Below are 18,869 nucleotides of genomic sequence, written 5' to 3'. Positions count from 1 at the left end.
AGCCACACCCGTGGCATATGAAGGTTCCCAGGCTAGGGGTTAAATTGGAGCTACAGCTGCCAGCCTGCACCACAGCCACAGCAACTCGGGATCCGAGCCATGTCTGTGACCTACACCACAGCTCACGGCAACACCTGATCCTTAACCCACTGAGCGAGGCCAGGGATCGAACCCGTGTCCTCATGGATGCTAGTCAAGTTCGTTAACCGTTGAGCCAGGATGGGAACTCTTAAAAACTCAAAGTAAGTCTAGCACAAACTCAACTGATGGAAAACTTAAACCTAAACTGATCTAAGAACATTCCCACCTGGTAGGGATTTATGTTTTGCTGCATAAACCTTTTTGTTTGATTATGGAACACCGCCTTCTGAAATCTGAAAAACTCCTAATTTCAAAATACACCTAGGCCCAAAGCTTTGGGGTTGAGTCCTGTGGACCTGAACCTACTAGTGGAGATTCGTCAGATGAGTAAGCCCCTTCCTCTAAAAATGAAAACTCCAAGAAGAGTAAAAGACTATCAGTCACTCACAATGTAGTATAAATCTGCCCCACTGCCATCCCCCTAAACCTAGCTCACACCAGCTGCATGGAGAAAAGGGAGCAAGAACCTAAGTGCGTTCTAGAACATGTCACATCCGTGGCTCAATGGATAGTGTACTGGACTTCTGGAACATGTGACATTTGGGGGACTGTCTGGACAGGTCCTGAGGAAAGGAAAAGTACCAGGAGACCTAAGGAGATGGAGAAAGAATGTGGGATAAGAACCAGGCAAACCCCGCCTAATTCAAAATTCAAACCGGGGCCCCAAGAGACCAGAAACTCTCTTCCTCCTCCCACCTGTTCTGCAAGTCCTGTCCCAGAACCTCAAATTGAGGACTCTACCATTAGCAAATTGCTACTTTAAGATGCTAAATAAAAAGCTTTGTAGGTCAGGCTGGTGACCTAACTGCATTGTTTTTATGAGAAAATGTTTCCACGTTCCAAATTATCAACTTGCAAATAAGTGATCTTTGGGAACAAGAGCCCTCTTCTAAGTTTGAGAGAACTGTTCCCCAAAAGGGGACAGAACTCCTAACAATATTTCACAGGGAGGAAAACCCCCAGGCCAGGCCCTGCTGCCAGAGGAAAGGCTTTGTTGGAAGTTTTGCACCAAATCACTGATGAAACACACACACAATCCCAAATAAAAGCAAAGAACAACAACAAAAAACAGTCTTCAAACGCGAGAACTGTGATAAACGAAGTCAGACCCACAGCCTCTCCAGCCTCAACTTCCATCTCTGACAAAGATGCCACAGGACAGCTGGATCCCTACAACCTCTCAGTTTAAGAGGGAAACATCCAGGGAGTTCCTGCCGTGGCTCGGTGGTTAACGAACCTGACTAGTATCCAGGAGGATGTGGGTTCGAACCCTGGCCTTGCTCAGTGGGGTAAGGATCCAGCGTTGCCATGAGCTGTGGTATAGGATCGAAGATGTGGCTTGGCTCCTGCGTTGTGATGGCCGTGGCATGGACTGTAGTTCCGATTAGGCCCCTAGCCTGGAAACTTCCATGTGCCGTGGGTGCTGCCCTTAAAAAAAAAAAAAAAAAAAAAAAAAAGATGGAAACATCCAGAGTTTTAGAGATGTTCCTCAAAAAGCTCCTGGGAGTATATATTATCATCTACCGTGTGGGAACCTGGCTACACATTCGACCTGCACCACCTCGGGAAGGATGAGAGTAAGCCACGTTTACCGACTCCCCACCACATGCCATGATTTGCCCCCATCGTCTCCAGAACCCACACCGTAACACTGTCAAGAAGGTACAGGAGCCCCCTCTTGAGCAAACAGGCTCACAGAGGCTACGACATGCCAGGGAGAGACAGGTCTCTGCAACTCCAAGATCCAAGGTTCGCACCACTACGCTGTCTGAGTGGTTCTCTCCGCTGGTTCCTCACCGTCTGGTTTCAAACTTCAAAGAAGGGCCACCTCCTGGGAACCTGAATCTTCCCAGCCACACATAACCTCCCAGAGCCATCTTCTCTCAGTACAGGCTCACCCCCATGTCCCCCACCACCTGTCTTCAGAGACAACATTCATCTTACTGATAATCCTCTTTTTTTTGGTTTTTTTTTTTTTTGCCTGTTAGGACCGCATCTGTGGCATGTGGAAATTCCCAGGCCAGGGGTCAAATCGGAGCTACAGCTGCCGGCCTACACCACAGCCACTGCAACACAGGATCCAAGCAAGTCTGCAGCCTACACCACAGCTCACAGCAACGCCAGATCCTTAACCCTAGATCCTTAATCCACTGAGCGAGGCCAGGGATGGAACCCATCATCCTCATGGCTCCTAGTCGGGTTCGTTAACCACTGAGCCACGAAGGGACCTCCTCATCTCACTGATAACTCTGGTTGCCTTATATATCCTGAGATCATTACTAGAATTCCTAAAGCACATGCACAGAAATTTTGTTAACAAAATAAATGTCTGGTTTCAAATGCTCTAACAGACCATACCCAGCTTTTTGTTCATTGATTTGGGGCAGGGGGGCGGGGAATATCTCTTTTCATCTTTAAAATGTCTCTGTCCTGAGACCTTCCCAGGGATCACAAAAGGTGAGACACAGAAGGAATATTGAATGGTTTCAAAACATTAGGTGTTTTTGAAATAGCTGTTTGGCCAACCTATCTGCAACCTCTTTAAACATGAGCTACCAAAAGAAATTTTTTTTTTGTCTTTTTGCCATTTCTTGAGCCACTCCTGCGGCATATGGAAGTTCCCAGGCTAGGGGTCGAATCGGAGCTGTAGCTGCCAGCCTACGCCAGAGCCACAGCAACGCTGGATCCCAGCCGCGTCTGCGACCTACACCACAGCTCACGGCAACGCCAGAACCTTAACCTACTGAGCAAGGGCAGGGATCAAACCTGCAACCTCATGGTTCCTAGTCGGATTCGTTAACCACTGCGCCACGACAGGAACTCCCCAAAATAAATTTTTAAAAAAAGTTATCTACCATCAGTCCTTCTAGCTCAAGTTAGGGTGGCAAGAGTGGTCAGCAAACTTCCTTCCATTTCCCCAAGTTCCCGCTCTAAGAGAATCGTTTCCCAAGCTTCTGCTGTGGGGCAACAGACTCGAAACGTGTAGGAAGTGCTGGCATGTAGGTTCGATCCCCAGCCTGGCACAGTGCCTTAAGGATCCCGCGTTGACACAGCTGCGGCTTGGGCCGCAACTGCGGCTTGGATCTGATCCCTGGCCCAGGAACTCCATAGGCTGCCAGGCGGCCCAAAAAAAAAAAAAAAAAAGAGAGAGAGAGAGAGAGAGAGACAGAGAGAAAATCCTTTCCCTGGCCGCTCCATCCCAGCTATTTGAGATGAATTAAAAAGAAACCTCGGTGTAAATAAAAGTTACAGATGGTGAGGCCAGAAAGAGACTCAGCTCCTTGCACAACCAGTCTTTCTAAATTAATAGTTTAGACGATCCAGGGCAGTAACTTCTTGGTAACTTCTCAGCCCCTGAAACTCCGGTGCCAGGCCTCCGAGGAGGAGAGGGGAGATGAAAGAGGGGTGGTCAGGGAGTAGGGGAGGCGGGAAAGGGGGTCCGGGCAGGCCCAGGCCCAAGAAGCACCAGGGTCTAATAAAGACAGCAGCCCCCACCCCCGACAGCTTCCCCACTGGGTCAAGAGCTGACAAACACGCGCAGCCCAGACGTGGAAAAGGCCCCCGGACCGTCCACCCGACCCTCGGGCGGCTCAAGCTCCCCAAGTCCTGGTATTGCGCCCCTCCCAGCACCCCTTTTGCAGCCCTGGGTTCCTGCCCCCAACCTCCAGGTCCCCCCAGCCCTTCCCCCTCGGGGCCCCAAGAGCGTTGCTCATCTCTCTCAACCCTCGGGCTGCACAGCCCCCCACCCCCCACGCCATCCCCGCCCCCAGACCCAGCACCGCCCCCGCGTCCCCGCGCCCCCACCCCGCAGCGGCCCGGCCCATCCCGTCCTACCTGGCGGCGACTGCCGCTCGCCCTCAGCCATCTTCCGCCCGCCAGGAGCCGGCCCGGATGCCTGCAGTCCCCTCTCGCCTTTCACCCCCGCACCTTCCCTGCCCTTCCCGGGCTCCCCTACGCGCTCCGAGCTTTCTGAAGAGAAACGAGCACTGGCTGGCTAGAAGCGAAAACCGAGAATTAAAGTCACCCCAGCGAAGACGACCGCCATGTTGGTGCGGGGCACCCAGGGAGCATGCCCAGCAACGGCCGGCTCGCGGCGGTCGCGCTCACCCCGAGGCGGCGGCCATGTTGGTGCGGGGCACCCCGGGAGCATGCGCACCGACGGCCGGCTCGCGGCCCGACGCGCCAACTGCCTGCCGGGAGGGCCCTGGGAGCGCGGCAGCCATGCTTTTGCGGGGCGGTCCCCACCTGTCATCTCGGAGCGTGGCTCTGACCCAATCCCGAGGACTAGTGGAAGACAGTCTCCTGTCAGTATGGTTGTGCTTTCCTAGCTCTTTGAGAGCAGCGCTCAAGGACACCAAAAGGACTGAGAGGGGTGCACACCGCTGCCTCCAACAATTTGGACGGCTCATGGAGGCGGGAAAGGGCAAGGTGGACGGCGGGTGCCGCTGTGCGCCTCTTGGGTTCCACCGCCCAGCGGTGAACCCACCTGCAGGGGCGCCCGGGCCCCGCCCCGGCCCCGCCTCCCGGGCCGCCCAGCGCTCGCGGCTAGAGATCGGCGTTCGCCGCCCGCCGAAGGCCCCGCCCCAAGAGTCCGCCTCCCGCGGGCCGCTTGCGGGCCGCCGCCCGGCAGGGTGGGTGGGCGCGGGGCCGCCTCTATCCGCCGGCCGCGGTGACTCGGCGATCTTGGACCGGAAGGGTCTAGGGGGGACCCACCTACAGCCGCGGCGCGGACTTTGACCAGCGCCTGGGGAGGAGCGGACAGTGTGTCCGTGGGCAGGCCGCCGAGATGTTATCCTACGCTGCCAGGACCGTGGTGAGTGCGGCGGGGAAACCGGCCTGGCGGACCATGGACGGGACGGGTGGGCCGCGGGCCGAGCCACCCGCGCAGCTGCGCCGGAAAGGGGAGGACACAGGCCGTAGAGGCGACGCGGCCCAGCGGCCGCGGTCCAGTCCGGCCAGCAGCTGCTGGGAAGGGGTCAGCAGGTGGATTAATCCCGTCTGGCAGAGGGAGAGACTGAGGCTCAAGGTCAGAGGCTGGATCGAACCCACACTTTGTGGCGCTAAATTTCAATGACCCGGAAAAGATAACGCCCTGGTCTCAGGCAGCACCTCCACCCGTAGCCAAGGAACCGAGAGAGACCAGGAGTGTCTCTCAGAGGTTATTCTCTCACTCACTCACCTGTCCCACGCTCAGCCTGAGCCATTTCTTCCCGGCCAGAGCCACTTCTCCAACTCCCTGCAGTTAGTCACCTTCCCTGGGCTTAGTCACCTTCCCTGGGCTTATCAAACGGCCCCTGGGGAATTGTGTGTGGTCAGACACTCCACTGAAGGCATCAAGCTGGGCTGCTCAGAAAGTCCTCCCAACTGGCAGAGGGCGGCAGGTGGCAGCCCCATTCCCGCCCCCCCCCGCCCCCCATCTTCCCAGAGGGCAGCTTGGAGCAGGTGTTGCTCCTGATTCGGACCTCTTTCCTCTCTGCTCCAAGCATCTCTCTGTCTGTGTCCCCTTCTGTGCCAAGAAGAACGTTTGGACCCTGCCAGGCCCAGAGGCTCTTGAGATCTTCCAGGATTCTAGAGCTCCCCCTTACACCTGCCACCTGATCTGTGTCCACAGCCCACAGCCTCTAGGTCATCTCCCAGGACCTGCTATGTGGCCTGATCTCTTTACTGCCAGGAAAACTGAGGCAAGGAGAGACTTGGCCAGAATCCCTTGGATCTGTTGTCTCCAATCTAGCCCAATCCCAAAACCAGCGTCCTTGATGGATTTTTAATGCCCAAAGTCCTCTCTTTTTTGTGGGGGGGGGGGCATGCCTGCAGCATGTGAAACTTTCCACACCAGTGATTGAATCCTCAACACAGCATTAACCCAAGTCCCTGCAGTGACAGCGCCGGATCCTTAGAGAACTCCCAGAGTTCTCTGCCCTTGCCTGCCCCCCGAAGCTGATTGAGCCACAGCTCAAGAGAACCAGGCTTTGCTGGAAGGATGGCCCAGAAGGGCCCCAGGAGTCGTGGAGGGAAACGTCCACTTACTGCCCTGTCTCAGCATCTGCGCCTTTGCACCTGCCCAGTTTTCAGGACTATATGCAGGGTTACGGTGTATCCTCAGCAGCCAAGCAGTTTCTGTCCTCCAGCCAAGTTTTCCCCCATCAGACAGGCTTATGCAGATTCTAACAGGTGGATTTTTAAAACCCCTTGGCTTGCCTCCCTGGCCCTGGGCCCAGCCAGGGAGGAAAGGTTTCCCTGTCTCCTCCTCGGGTACACACCAGCAGCCTTCTCACCTGCTCCCCATTTCTCCCCTTCTGGAAGCTAGGGAGGGTGGAACAACGGCTCCAGCGATAGCCAGAACCCAAGAAGCCACCAGAGCCACCACAGCCATCGCCACTGCCACCTCTGCCGCCCTCCTGAATCTTGGCTCTTGTCTTCTCTTTCCAGCCCGGGCAAGTGGCTGCCTCTTGCTAGGTTCTGCTCACCCACTTGGTAGCACAGTTAGGCTTAGCGATCCAGCCCAAGGCAGACAGACAGGGCTCAGAACCTCAGTCCTGCCATGGAGGACGGGCAGCAGAAAGAGAAGGTATGAAATGGAGCCTCTGTCGCTTGCCTCCCCACTGCTGCCAGCAGCCTCGGACTCTCCTATCTCTCTTTCTGTCCGCCTCCTCCAGAGTCTCCAGACTCTCCCTCTCTGCCAACTCACACCCTCCTTGCCAGGCCACTCAGCTCTCTCTTGCCACGACGCTGCCCCTATGCCACCCCTATCCCCACCCCACAGCCGGGAAAATGCCCGAGGCCTCGCCCTCACCCAAAGGTACTGCGGCTTTATCATGTGGCTCTGTCTGATCCTCTCTTCCCTCTTCTATCTCAACCTGGCAAGGGGGTAGAAAAGGAGGTGAGGCCCTCCGGGGAGGGGTGTTCACTCATCACCCCAGGGAGAGAAAGGCCGAGCCCGTGCATCCGCCAGGTGAGAGGTCCCTCTGACCTCTGCCTGCCCCACAGGTGCTGCTGCTCCTGACTTGGTCCCTTCGAGCCCTGATGAGATCAGTGGCCACACCCCACCCTCCCCCATCCCTGCGTGCACCTCCAGGCCCCTGGGAGGCGGAGACACCTGCAGCTCGAGGGCTGGGAAATCAGGGCAGATACCTCCCAAGAGGCTGTCTCTGACCCCAGGAATGGGCACATAAATGCCCAGGGCGGTGGCTTTGGGGCTGCCAGGGGCTCCCAGAGCTGGTGAGAGAATGAGCAGGCTCTTCTGCTGTGTGCAGGTGAGGCCCCTGGGCTTCCTCAAGCCCTCCTCCTTGACGAAGGTTTCCAGTCGCTTCAAGACGCACCAGGACTCGCTGCCCCGGCTGCCCGTGCCCCCGCTCCAGCAGACCCTGGACCATTATCTCAAGGCACTGCAGCCCATCGTCAGTGAAGAGGAGTGGGCCCAAACCAAGCAGCTGGTGGAAGAGTTTCAGTCTCCAGGGGGCGTAGGGGAGCGCCTGCAGAAGGGGCTGGAGCGCAGGGCCAGGAAGACGGAGAACTGGGTGAGTGAGAAGGCCGGGGGCACACCAGACCCCTCGGCTCCTGTGGAGGGTGAGGGGAACAGGGCCCCCTGCCCCAGAGGCCCTGGGTCATTTTGAGCATCCCACCTGTCGCCTATTGCTGGCCTCCCACTCAAAACTTTTTATTTGTTGTCTTTCTAGGTTCGCACCCACAGCATATGGAGTTTCCCGGGCTAGGGGTGAAATCGGAGCTGCAGCTGCTGGTTTACACCACAGCCACAGCAACATGGGATCGGAGCCGTGTCTGTGACCTACACCACAGCTCACGGCGACACCCGATCCTTAACCCACAGAGCGAGGCCGGGGATCGAACCTGTGTCCTCATGGATCCTCATCAGGTTCGTCTCCACTGAGCCACGACAGGATCTCCCCACTCGAACCTTTCAGTACAGGCTGCTATGGTGCAGCCATTTGCATCATGGAGTTTCTTGAGCACTTACTCTGTGCCTGGTGAGCAAGAAGGAGGCCGTCAGTGGCCTCTTGGAGCTGACGTTCAAGTAGGGTGGACGAGGTCACGTTAGGCAATGAAGTTCTATAGGAATAAAAAGAACGGTGAGAGAGCGAGGGTGGAGAGCAGTAGTGTCTTCCTTTTGTAGGGGCAGGGAGGGCAGGGAGGCGGCAGTGCTGGCTCTGAGACGGAGGGCACAGCATGGGCAAAGGTGGCAGCAGCTGGCGAGCTCAGGGGCAGAGGCTAGAGTGGATGGCAAGGGCAAGGTCGGGCGGCCCCAGGAGAAGGCACTTGGACTTGCCCTCACTGGGGGGGGGGGGGGGGCGCAGGGGGATGTATGCGGTTCAGTGACCACATCCTGGTCCTGCGCCTCGGTCTGTCGCGCAGGTGTGTTCAGCACATGCAGACGTGTCTGTGCTCATGCCCCGGGGGCTTTTCTGTGTGTGTTTTACACCCCAGCAACGTTAGGAAGGCCCACCTGGCTGCTGGGAGGGGAGCGAGGGTGAGAACATGGGCCCGGGGGAGGAGCCGGGGGAGGGGGGAGGCTGCTGCCGTCACCCCGAGAGATGCCAGCGGGGAGAAACTGAGAAGTCCTTTGGTCCAGGATATGTTTTGGTGTCAATGGCACTTGCCAATTGGTTGGAAGTGGACAGTCCTGACCTAAAACAGCTGTGGGAGGGAAGGGAGGGGGTGTGGGGAGGGGGAGGACCGAGGGGGAAGCCGGTGTGCAGGACAGAGCCAAGCCGGGCCTGGTCCCCAGAAAATGAGCGGTGCTGTGAGGGAGCAGGTGGACGGGTGGGGGCGCTGCGCGTGGCAGGTGGGCGGCGTCAGCGCAGAGTTCGAGCCTTGGCAGGTCAGGGCCTTGGGCTCTGGAATCAGGAGCCAGGAGAGTCTGGAATCTGGCCATTTTCCAACTTTGCTTAGCCCCGAACTACTTGCTCACACAGAGCTTCAGACCAAAGGGGTGGGGGCACCCCCTCCTCTCCACTCACGGAGGGCAGGCCCCTGTCTTCAGGGCCTCCCCTTTGTCGCCCAGGCTCCACTCAGAGGCTCCAAGACCCTGATGAGTGGAGGCTCCTCTCTGCCCCTCCTTGGTCTGCAGGTGAGGAAAGCGAGGCCCAGAGAGATCGATCAAAAGCCAGAGCCACACAGCAGCTTTCGAGGAGGCGCCAGGCTACACAGGAGGGTCTGGCTGGCCAGGGGCCCTGTCTCCAGGCCACAGATCAGCAGGCAGCAGTCACCCACTGGGCACACTGCCCTTCTTCACCCCTTGCCAGGGGCCCGAGGCTAGTGAACTATGCCACAGGACAGCAGTTCCCCAACTGGCGTCCATGTGGCAAAGAGGCTCGTCCCACTGCTTGTGTAAGATAGAACGAGAAGGCACAGTGGCGGGGCGTGGGGGGGTTGAGGGACCTGCCACAAAGGGGCATATTGTACCTGTGCTTAGGGGCTGGGTGGTGGGGGTGACATTGCTACCAACCCGTAGGACTCAAGGGTGACAGTCACCGGGGAGTCTGTAATGACAGACGGGAGCCTTTGGCAGCATGTCCATGGCTGGTCTTCAGAGAGACACTGCTTACCCGCTGGAAGCAGCCCTGCCCTGGGCAGAGAGAGGACAGCTAGCCCTGTAGAGATGAGGATGTGTCACCTCAATCTTGTCACTAGTGCAGTGAATCGCCTTCACAGGGAGCTTCCCCCAGATGGCCCTGACCTTGCGACCCTAGCAGGTATCCAGTCCCTGGTCTGACACCCGCAGAACTGAGGCCACAGAGGACCAGAGTCCGGGGGGTTGTGCTGAGCCCTGGGCCCCTGCTCCCCTGGGCCCTGCTCCCCTGGAGCATGTCCACAGGGGCCAGGCAAAAACCCATTCATCGGACTTTCTTTCTCTAGAGCTTTCTCTTTTTTACCTTTGCCTTTCTGTCTATCAAGAATACATTTCTTGGAGTTCCCGTCGTGGCTCAGTGGTTAACGAATCTGACTAGGAACCGTGAGGTTGTGGGTTTGATCCCTGGCCTTGCTCAGTGGGTTAAGGATCCAGCGTTGCCTTGAGCTGTGGTGTAGGTGGCAGATGTGGCTCAAATCTGGCGTTGCTGTGGCTGTGGTGTAGGCTGGTGGCTACAGCTCTGATTAGACCCTTAGCCTGGGAACCTCCATGTGCCATGAGTGCGGCCCTAGAAAAGGCAAAAAAAAAAAAAACAGAATATATTTTGTTGTTGTTGTTGTTTGGTATTTTTGCTTTTTAGAGCCGCACCCGTGGCATATGGAGGTTCCCAGGCTAGGGGTCGAATCAGAGCTACAGCTGCTGGCCTACACCACAGCCACAGCAGTGCGGATCCGAGCCGCATCTGCGACCTACACCACAGCTCACAGCAACAGGGGATCCCTAACTCTGAGCAAGGCCAGGGATCGAACTGAAGCCTCATGGTTCCTAGTCGGATTCGTTTCTGCTGCACCACAATGGGAACGCCAGGAATACATTTCTATTGCTAAAAATATTAAAATCATTGACCCGAGATATGTGGTAAAAAGAAAAGTGACTGGCATTCCTTCCTCTGTTCTTCTGCAAGCCCAGTCTTCCTGCCAGTCTTTTTCTCAGCAGTGTTGCCTGATTTCTCTTGCTAAGGCTGATTGGCTCAGTCTAAAGGGAAGATAACGGGGTGCCGCTGGTGGGTTTAAGGGGTTTGGCAGGGGTTGGGGGGGCAGGGGATTCTAGGTCTAAACATTCACTTTGAGAATCTGTGCTCCCTAGGGGGGCAGAGGGCAGCCAGCAGGGGCCCCTGGGCCTGATGGGGAAGGGGCACCAGGTCCCCGCACACCCTTCCTCACAGGCTCTGGTCCTTCCCCCAGCTGTCTGAGTGGTGGCTCAAAACAGCTTACCTCCAGTACCGCCAGCCCCTGGTCATCTATTCCAGCCCGGGCATGGCGCTGCCCAGGCAGGACTTTGTGGATCTGCAGGGACAGCTCCGGTGAGTTGCCCATGTGGGGGCGGGACAGGGAGGCGGCAGAGCCAGCAGTCCGGGTGCTTCCAGGGCCCTGAAGTCCCCTTGCCCCAGGAGATTGGAGGGGCCCCAGCCCTGTTGATTGTCTTTCATCCTCACAAACAGCCTTAGGGAGTGGGGAGCATCATGCTTGTTTTACAGGTAGGGAAACTGAGGCTCAGAGCAGCCGAGGGACCTGCCCAAGTTCACCCTTGAGGATTGGCTGACCTGGACCAGAAGCAGGATCTTCCTGCTCCAAAGCTTCATAATTGTTAACCAACAAACTGCAGACCAGGTCCCCTCCCTCCCCTAAACCTGAGGTTCCCCCCCACCCCCGTCCTGGCACTTCACCCGCACAGGGATGACCTTTGTACACAGTCACCTTTTACTCATTCGGCCATGTCACTTGCCCTGGCCTCTGTTCAGTTCTACCAGGGATAAAAATACCAGTGACAGGGATCTCCTGCCCAAGGACTAGCCGCTCACAATCGCCACTGCCTCTCTTAAAGGTACCAGGGCACCCCAGGAAGTGCCAGAGGTTCAGGCCCAGGAACTCCAGCCGGTGGTCCCCATGCTCAGGGCTAGGAGCACCCCCCAGGCATCGGGCATGAGTCATGTGGCCCAGAAGTCCAGGGGGAGGGGCAGGTTGAGCGAGGTGGCCCGGGGGGCACGGAGACCCAGAAACAAGGAGGGACCTAGGAGAGGGGACACCTCAAGCCACTGCCCTCCCATTCTGCTGTTCACGCTCCTCCTGCCCTGTGGTCCCAGGTTCCTCCCTCCCTGACTGATGCTTCAGAGCAGGGCGATGCCTTCCAGACTCCTGGCTGTGGATCGGGGCCTCGGGCCCTCTGTGGGTGGAACCAGATATCACTGACTCATAATCCAGCCATAATCAGGCTCTGTTCATTAGCATCTAAATCCTGCCAGGCTCTCAGCCGATGCCTAATCCCTTACCCTAGAGATTAGCCAGGCCCAGAAGGCCCGCTGGACCTGGAACAAAGGTTCCGCATTCCGACTGCCTCAGGCTCTCTGTGAGCAGTGAGAGGAGCAATTGGTCACTTCCCTGGACTAGGCCTCTCCCTTCGCCCCCATGTCCCTGGCCCAGGGACCTCCCTCTTGGTGTCCACACAGCCTTCTGATCTCTAGTTGGTTCCTCCCTCCAGGTTTGCTGCCAAATTAATTGAGGGTGTGTTGGATTTCAAGGCCATGATTGACAAGTGAGTGGCCCCACCCCCATTGACTGCCCAATGACAGGAGCTGGCCCAGCCCTGCCCACCCCCCCAAACACTGCACAGCTGGATGCTGACCCGGCCAGAGCTCAGTTGCTTTCACTTCCTGTTCATCCAGCCTTTGTTGGGGTTGGGGACATAAGAGCATGCGGATTGGGACACATGGGGATTGAGACATCTGGGTCCTCTGCCCCGGCTGCTGGGATCTCCTCCTGGGGACCTTATCCTAAGAGACCCCTGGAATTAGCACTCTAGCCGGAGAGGCCCCGGGGTGGACTCGCTGCTTCATCCTACCTGTGGCAGACTAAAGCCCAGAGAGAAAGGGAGTTTCCAGGGTGACTCACAAGCCGGGGGACCCCAGGCCTCCTGACCCAGCCCAGTGCCCACAGGCCCCTCTCACGCCAACGGGGAGAAGGGTGCGAGCAGCCCCCACACTGCCTGTGTGGCCAGCGGGCAGCCAGACCCAGCAGCTCCCGTCAGTGCCGTGCTCCTCCCTGCCCCTCTGCCCTGCAGCGAGACCCTGCCCGTGGAGTACCTGGGGGGCAAGCCGCTGTGCATGAACCAGTACTATCAGATCCTGTCCTCCTGCCGAGTGCCAGGCCCCAAGCAGGACTCGGTCACCAACTTCAGCAAGATCAAGAAGCCACCCACGCACATCACTGTGGTGCACAACTACCAAGTGGGTGCCCACCTCCCAGGCCTCAGCCCCCCACGCTGTTGCATGGAGGGAGGGGCGGGCCAGGAGTCAGCCTCCCCGACACGCTTGCCCAGGCACCCCAAGAACAGGCAGGCCCGGGGCCTCTCCACCGGGTGTCTGGCTGGGCCCCAGCCTGGGGCCCAGGAAGGGCTCTGGGCCTGGCCAGGCTGGGAAGAGCAGTGCAAGGACCTCCCCGCCCTCCTCACCCTCGGCCTGAGGCCGTCCCCTCGGCTGGGCTGCCAAGGAGGGGTGGGAGGTGACTGCTGCCCGTCTGAGCCCCCCATGAGCCCTCTTCTCTCCCCCTGCCTGTGCCTGGCCAGTTTTTTGAGCTGGACGTGTACCACAGTGATGGGACACCCCTGACCTCGGATCAGATCTTCACGCAGCTGGAGAAGATCTGGAACTCGTCCCTGCAAACCAACAAAGAGCCTGTGGGCATCCTCACCTCCAACCATCGCAACTCCTGGGCCAAGGCCTACAGCACCCTCATCAAAGGTACCCCGGGAGGGGTGGGGAGGGTGGGGGAGGCCCACCCCAGCCCCTGGGCAGCCGTCTGTCTCCCTGAATCCGCTCATCCCAGAGCCCGTGTCGACCCCATTCCCCAGAAGAGGAACCCGTGGCTCCGTTGGGTTAAGTTAGTTTCCCCTTATTAAGCAGCAAGTTGCAGTGAGTCCTCTGGCTGAGGAGCCCGTCCCCGCATCACGCCCCCTGAATCCTGTGCCGGTCCGGGGCGTCGGCCCCGTGCGGGATCCCCGACCACCTCACGGACTCCCGGTGTGACCCTGGGCTTCTGTCCGAAGTGGGGCCCTGCCTCTCGGGGGCTGTGGGGCTGCGGGGCCCCCCTGGAGAGCGAGGCTCTGGAGGCCTCCCCAGGCCCGGCCCTCACCGTGCCGCCGCGTCGCCACAGACAAGGTGAACCGGGAGTCGGTGCGCTCCATCCAGAAGAGCATCTTCACCGTGTGCCTGGACGCGCCCATGCCTCGGGTCTCGGAGGACAGGTACCGCCACCAAGTGGCCTGCCAGATGCTGCACGGGGGCGGCGGCAAGCTCAACAGCGGCAACCGCTGGTTCGACAAGACGCTGCAGGTGAGACCCACGCCGCCCCCGGACTTCCTGCCCCTCCCCTGGAGCCCCGCGTCCCTGGCTTCCCGCTCGTAAAGCAGGGCCGGCGTGTGGGGGCGGGGGTCAGCCAGCAGCGGGGCGCAGCTGTCATTACCCGCAGCCAGCCTGTCATTACGGGGCCTGGCCCAGAAACTGCTGTCATCTCTGACACGCTGTCGGTAGATCAGAGAGAACCTGGGACGTGGAGCAGGCAGAGCAGCGCAGTCTGGGTCCTGACTTTCCCTCTGTACCTGTAAGACGGGTGGTGGCAGGACTCCCTGGGAGGGTAGTTATGGGGACTCTGAGCACAGCATGTGCTCAGTGTGACCTGGGACAGGCGTTCCAAGGCCCCCAGTGAGTGTTAGCTGTTATAAAAGTAGGAAGTCAGCAGAAGCCCTTGAGAGGCTCAGAGAAGCCCTTCGCCCGGGCCCCAGCTAGAGGGTGGCCCTGGGGACCTGGGCTGTCAGGGATCCCCTTCCCCTCTGCAGTTCATCGTGGCCGAAGATGGTGCCTGTGGGCTCATTTATGAGCATGCGGCAGCAGAGGGACCCCCCATCACCACCCTTGTGGACCACATCATTGAGTTCACGTGAGTGTGGTTCCCCCACCCTCAACCCAGTTCTCCTGCTCCCGCGACAGGTGACACAGAGACCACAGACTAGTTTTTAAAGGAGGAGTGGGGGAGAGTTTTCTTGTGGCGCAACAGGTTAAGGATCCCGCGTTGTCACTGCTGTGGCTTGGGTCACTGCTGTGACCCAGGTATAATCGCTGGGCCGGGAGCTTCTGCATGCCTCGGGCTTGGCCAAAATAATAACAGCAAAATAGGAGGATTAAAGGCCTTCTCCCTTAAGCCTGGCACCTGTTTGTTCAGAGGAAGCCAGAAGAGGGCAGGGGTTTTAGAGTCACTCAGACCTGGGTTTGCATTCTGGCTCTGCCGCTTCTCAGCCGTGGGACCTTGGACAAGGCCCTTCCCCTCTTCCCCTCGGCCATCTGAAAGCTGAAGGGACGAACAAATCCAGGAGTGTCCCTAGGCCAGCCCCCTCCAGCTTCAGGGACCCAGCACCACCGCCCCAGGAGCCTGAGACCTCCGCGTCCCGTGCAGGAAGAAGCCCGAGCTCGTGCGGTCTCCCATGATACCCCTGCCCATGCCCAAGAAGCTGCGGTTCAACATCACCCCTGAGATCAAGAGCGACATCGAGAAGGCCAAGCAGAACCTCAGCATGTGAGTGCCGAGCGCCGGGTGCCGGGCACGGGGGGCTCGCCCCCACCCCCCCAACCCCTGCGGGGAGCTGGCAGAGAAATCTGCCAGGTGCCTGCCCCTCACCCAGCCCCCGCCCACAGCATGATCCAGGATCTGGACATCACGGTGTTCGTGTTCCACCACTTTGGAAAGGACTTCCCCAAGTCAGAGAAACTGAGCCCGGACGCCTTCATCCAGATGGCCCTCCAGCTGGCCTACTACAGGTGCGCCCTGCCCCCTGTGAAGGAGGGGCAAGGCCTGGGGGCAGAGGCGGGGGGACCTGCCAGGGGTGTGCTCAGCCCGTCTCCCACCCAGGATCTACGGGCAGGCGTGCGCCACCTACGAGAGCGCCTCCCTGCGCATGTTCCACCTGGGCCGCACCGACACCATCCGCTCGGCCTCCATGGACTCGCTGACCTTCGTCAAGGCCATGGGCGACCCTAATGTGACGGTGAGAGGTCCGGGGCTCGGGCGGGAGAGCTGAGCCTGCTCCCTTCCTGCTCGGTCTGTTGACACGCATTGAGCATGTGCTCTGTTCCCCTCCTGGGCTGGGCACTGGGCATCTAGTGGGGGATGGAGCCATGAATTTATCAGCACGGAGCTTTCTGGCGGCCAGAGAGAAAAGGGAACTGCAGTGGACCCTTGAACAACACAGGCTGAGGCACCACACAGTCAGAATCTGCCGTGTAACTTTACAGACAGCTCTCTGTAGCTGTGGTTCTGCATCCGCAGATTCCACCAACCATGGCTTGTGAACTACTGTGGTATTTCCTGAAAAAAACCCACGTGTGGGAGGACCCACACGGTTCAAACTTGAGTTGTTGAAGGGTCAGCTGTATGCATTCAGTCTTCAGCAGTGAGCACCTGCCCCGTGTCAGGCCTTGGCTGGGGACTGGCTGAGAGGTGGCAGCACCAGTTCCAGCTCTCAGGGAGCGCAGAATCTGGAGCTGGGTGGGGGGAGGGGGCCACCTAGGAGGATGGCAGGAGCAGGCCTCAGCGCCCTCTCCCCGGTCCCAGGAGCACCAGAAGGTGGAGCTGCTGCGGAAGGCCGTGCAGGCCCACCGAGCCTACACCGACCTGGTGAGTGAGCCTCTGCTGTCCCTGGGCTTGTGCCATCTGTCTGTCCATCCCGGCTGCAAATGGCCACTCCCCTTAGCCTGGAGCACCCTGTTCCTAAGCCTTGGGGCACTTGAAGCAAAGCCAAATAAAAGTTGGAGAAACCAAGGCTGGGCCCAGTGGCTGCCCTAGTCCCGGGCTGGCCAGTGGCTCTCGTGTCATGCTCTCTCCCTGATAACCACTGGAGGCCAGGATACTGAGGCTCTGCACACTCCGGCAGGCAGCAGGCTTCCTGCCCTCTGACAGCTCGGGCTGTGCTCGGGGTGGAGGCCCAGTTCCCATCCTGGCCCTGAGCACCCGTGTGTGCCAGGCTTTGCCTGTGCCACATGCAGGTGGCTGTTTAGACCACGCTGCCACCCCACCGAGGGCACACGGTGACTGTTCCCATTTCGCAGATGAAGACGCTGGGGCTCCGGGAGATCAGTGACCCGCCAAGGTCCCACAGCCAGGATGGGGCCAGGTCACCCGGCTGCAGGCCTGTGTTCAGGTCCCGCACTGTCCGCCTGCCTGGGCAGGTCCCTGGGCCTCAGTTTCCCCATCCGTGACGTCAGGGCTCTCCTGCCTGGCTGCTCTGGTCTCCTGGGTCTGAGGGCCAGTGGAGGGAAGAGGCATGGCCACCACAGGCTCCTGAGGAGGGCGGCTGCACCGCGCCGGCCCTCAGCTCCCGCCCCTGACAGCTCCCCTTCCCACAGGCCATCTGCGGGAAGGCCTTTGACCGGCACCTGCTGGGCCTGAAGCTGCAGGCCATCGAGGACCTGGTCAGCATGCCCGACATCTTCATGGACACCTCCTACGCCATCGCCATGCACTTCAACCTCTCCACCAGCCAGGTGAGCCGCCGTCCCAGGCACGTGGGGCGGGGGGGGGGGGGGCGGGGCACAGGAGCCCCCGGGGCCGGCGCTGGGCAGAGGCTGCACTAAGTGGGCATCGCCATCCCTTGGGGGGGGATACGGCCCCGCAGGCCCACTCCCGAAGCGGCCGAGCTCTGGAGGAGGAGCCCGAGGCGGGGCTTCGCTGCAGCGCAGGCAGGCTGAGAAGGAGGCAGCCAGGGACAGATCGGCTTTCTTCACTCACTGGTCAGGCATGAAGAAGGTCTGACCCATGCCAGCTGTGCTGGGCCCTGGGATAGAGCAGGGGCAGAGCCCTGTCCCTGCCCCCAGGGGTAACGGTCTAGACAGGAAGCACAGGGGCTGAGGCAGTCATGGCCCCCCAGGAGCATCAGGGGGAGTGTCTGAAGAGAGGTGACACCAGAACCCACCCCGGAGGATGAGAGGGCATAACCTGTTCTCTGGAGACAAGAAAGGGCGTCTCGGGCAGGGCACAGGGGGAGCAGACCTGGAAGGCGGGCTGGTGCCACCGTGGGGCTGGGACGAGAGCCGTGGTCCTGTGCCATCCCCAGGTCCCCGCCAAGACAGACTGTGTCATGTTCTTTGGGCCTGTGGTCCCAGATGGCTACGGCGTCTGCTATAACCCCCTGGAGTCGCACATCAACTTCTCCGTGTCGGCCTACAACAGCTGTGCCGAGACCAACGCCGTCCGCCTGGCGCACTACCTGGAGCAGGCGCTCCTGGACATGCGCGCCCTGCTGCAGAGCCACCCCCGGGCCAAGCTCTGAGCCTCGTTGCTCAGACCTGCCGATGCCACGGCCAAGCCACCGTGGGAGGGCCACCCGCCGGGCTCCGCTCCTTCACTCCCCTGTCCCCTGGGCCTGACACGTCTGACCCAGTTGGGGACAAGCATCCCCCAGTGGAGCCTGCAGGCCCGAGCCAAGTGCCTTCCGTGGGTCCTCACCAGCACCCTCTGGGGCCAAGCAGGAGGGAGGCCTGGGCGCCTGGCCTCCCACCTGCTGCGGCGGCCTCTGGGGAAAGGAACCAGCCCAGCTCGCCCCTCATCGGGGTGACAGCTGGGCCGTCCTTTCCTTGCCAGCTCAACTCTGCCCGGTTCCTGCCATCTGCGCAGCCAGGCTGAGGTCTCCACCCTGATCCCCAAGCTCCCGAGGACCCAGAGACAGGATCACCTGAGGCTGGGCACCTTCCCGAGGCTGAGGAGCTGAGCAGCAAGGTGTGCTGGTGGAAAAGCCTGCCCTGCATCACAGCGCCCTCTCTGTGGCTCCGCGCTGTGGCTCATGGGCCCCAGCCCGCTTGCTTCCTGAACACGTCCCGGTTGTGCAGTAGTAACCGGCAGGGCAGTCAGTTAATAAAGGGGAAGTCTGCCTGGAAAGAGTCGTTTCTGCCGAGAGGGCAGGCAGGCCGGGGCATCACCTGCGTTTGCATCTTCTGGCTTTCCCTGCACCTGGGAGCTGGGGTCCCAGAAGCCAGGGGGCCTAGGGGAAGGGCTCCCAGAGGAGGGGAGCCGAGCCCTCAGGCGTGGGTCAGGAGGGCCGT

The 18,869-nt window shown here is 59.7% G+C and overlaps 2 protein-coding genes across 5 annotated transcripts in view; one reads left to right on the top strand and one right to left on the bottom strand.

The window, feature by feature from the left end:
* PTPA (protein phosphatase 2 phosphatase activator) overlaps nucleotides 1–4,281 on the bottom strand; it is a 31,274-nt gene extending 26,993 nt beyond the window's left edge. The window contains exons 1-2 of one of the 2 annotated variants that reach the window (XM_047768638.1): nucleotides 4,249–4,281; nucleotides 3,976–4,135 (exon numbers count right to left, since the gene is read on the bottom strand). In XM_047768638.1, the coding sequence (XP_047624594.1) occupies nucleotides 3,976–4,006 (31 nt within the window). In that variant the 5' untranslated portion in view covers nucleotides 4,007–4,135; nucleotides 4,249–4,281. Of the gene's footprint in view, nucleotides 1–3,975 lie in introns of both variants that reach the window. The other variant, XM_047768639.1, reaches the window with a different exon arrangement.
* Nucleotides 4,282–4,726: 445 nt separating this feature from the next.
* On the top strand, nucleotides 4,727–18,705 carry CRAT (carnitine O-acetyltransferase). Of its 3 annotated transcripts, XM_047768636.1 has the most exons (15): nucleotides 4,727–4,954; nucleotides 6,571–6,709; nucleotides 7,395–7,658; nucleotides 10,972–11,090; nucleotides 12,266–12,319; nucleotides 12,845–13,010; nucleotides 13,349–13,523; nucleotides 13,936–14,114; nucleotides 14,618–14,718; nucleotides 15,232–15,351; nucleotides 15,471–15,593; nucleotides 15,685–15,820; nucleotides 16,387–16,449; nucleotides 17,178–17,315; nucleotides 17,885–18,705. In XM_047768636.1, the coding sequence occupies exons 2-15, from the start codon at nucleotides 6,683–6,685 to the stop codon at nucleotides 18,098–18,100; spliced, it is 1,881 nt and encodes a 626-aa protein (XP_047624592.1). In that variant the 5' UTR covers nucleotides 4,727–4,954; nucleotides 6,571–6,682; the 3' UTR covers nucleotides 18,101–18,705. The 3 variants fall into 3 exon arrangements, with proteins under 3 accessions (XP_047624592.1, XP_047624591.1, XP_047624593.1); XM_047768635.1 differs by lacking the exon at nucleotides 6,571–6,709; XM_047768637.1 differs by lacking the exons at nucleotides 4,727–4,954; nucleotides 6,571–6,709; nucleotides 7,395–7,658 and adding an exon at nucleotides 7,988–8,014.
* The last annotated feature ends 164 nt before the right edge of the window (nucleotides 18,706–18,869 follow it).

The sequence above is a fragment of the Phacochoerus africanus genome, chromosome 2, assembly GCF_016906955.1.
Source record: "Phacochoerus africanus isolate WHEZ1 chromosome 2, ROS_Pafr_v1, whole genome shotgun sequence".
Lineage (NCBI taxonomy): Eukaryota > Metazoa > Chordata > Mammalia > Artiodactyla > Suidae > Phacochoerus > Phacochoerus africanus.
The sequence above is the reverse complement of the archived record's forward strand: the minus strand, read 5'-3'. Positions and strand labels throughout refer to the sequence as shown.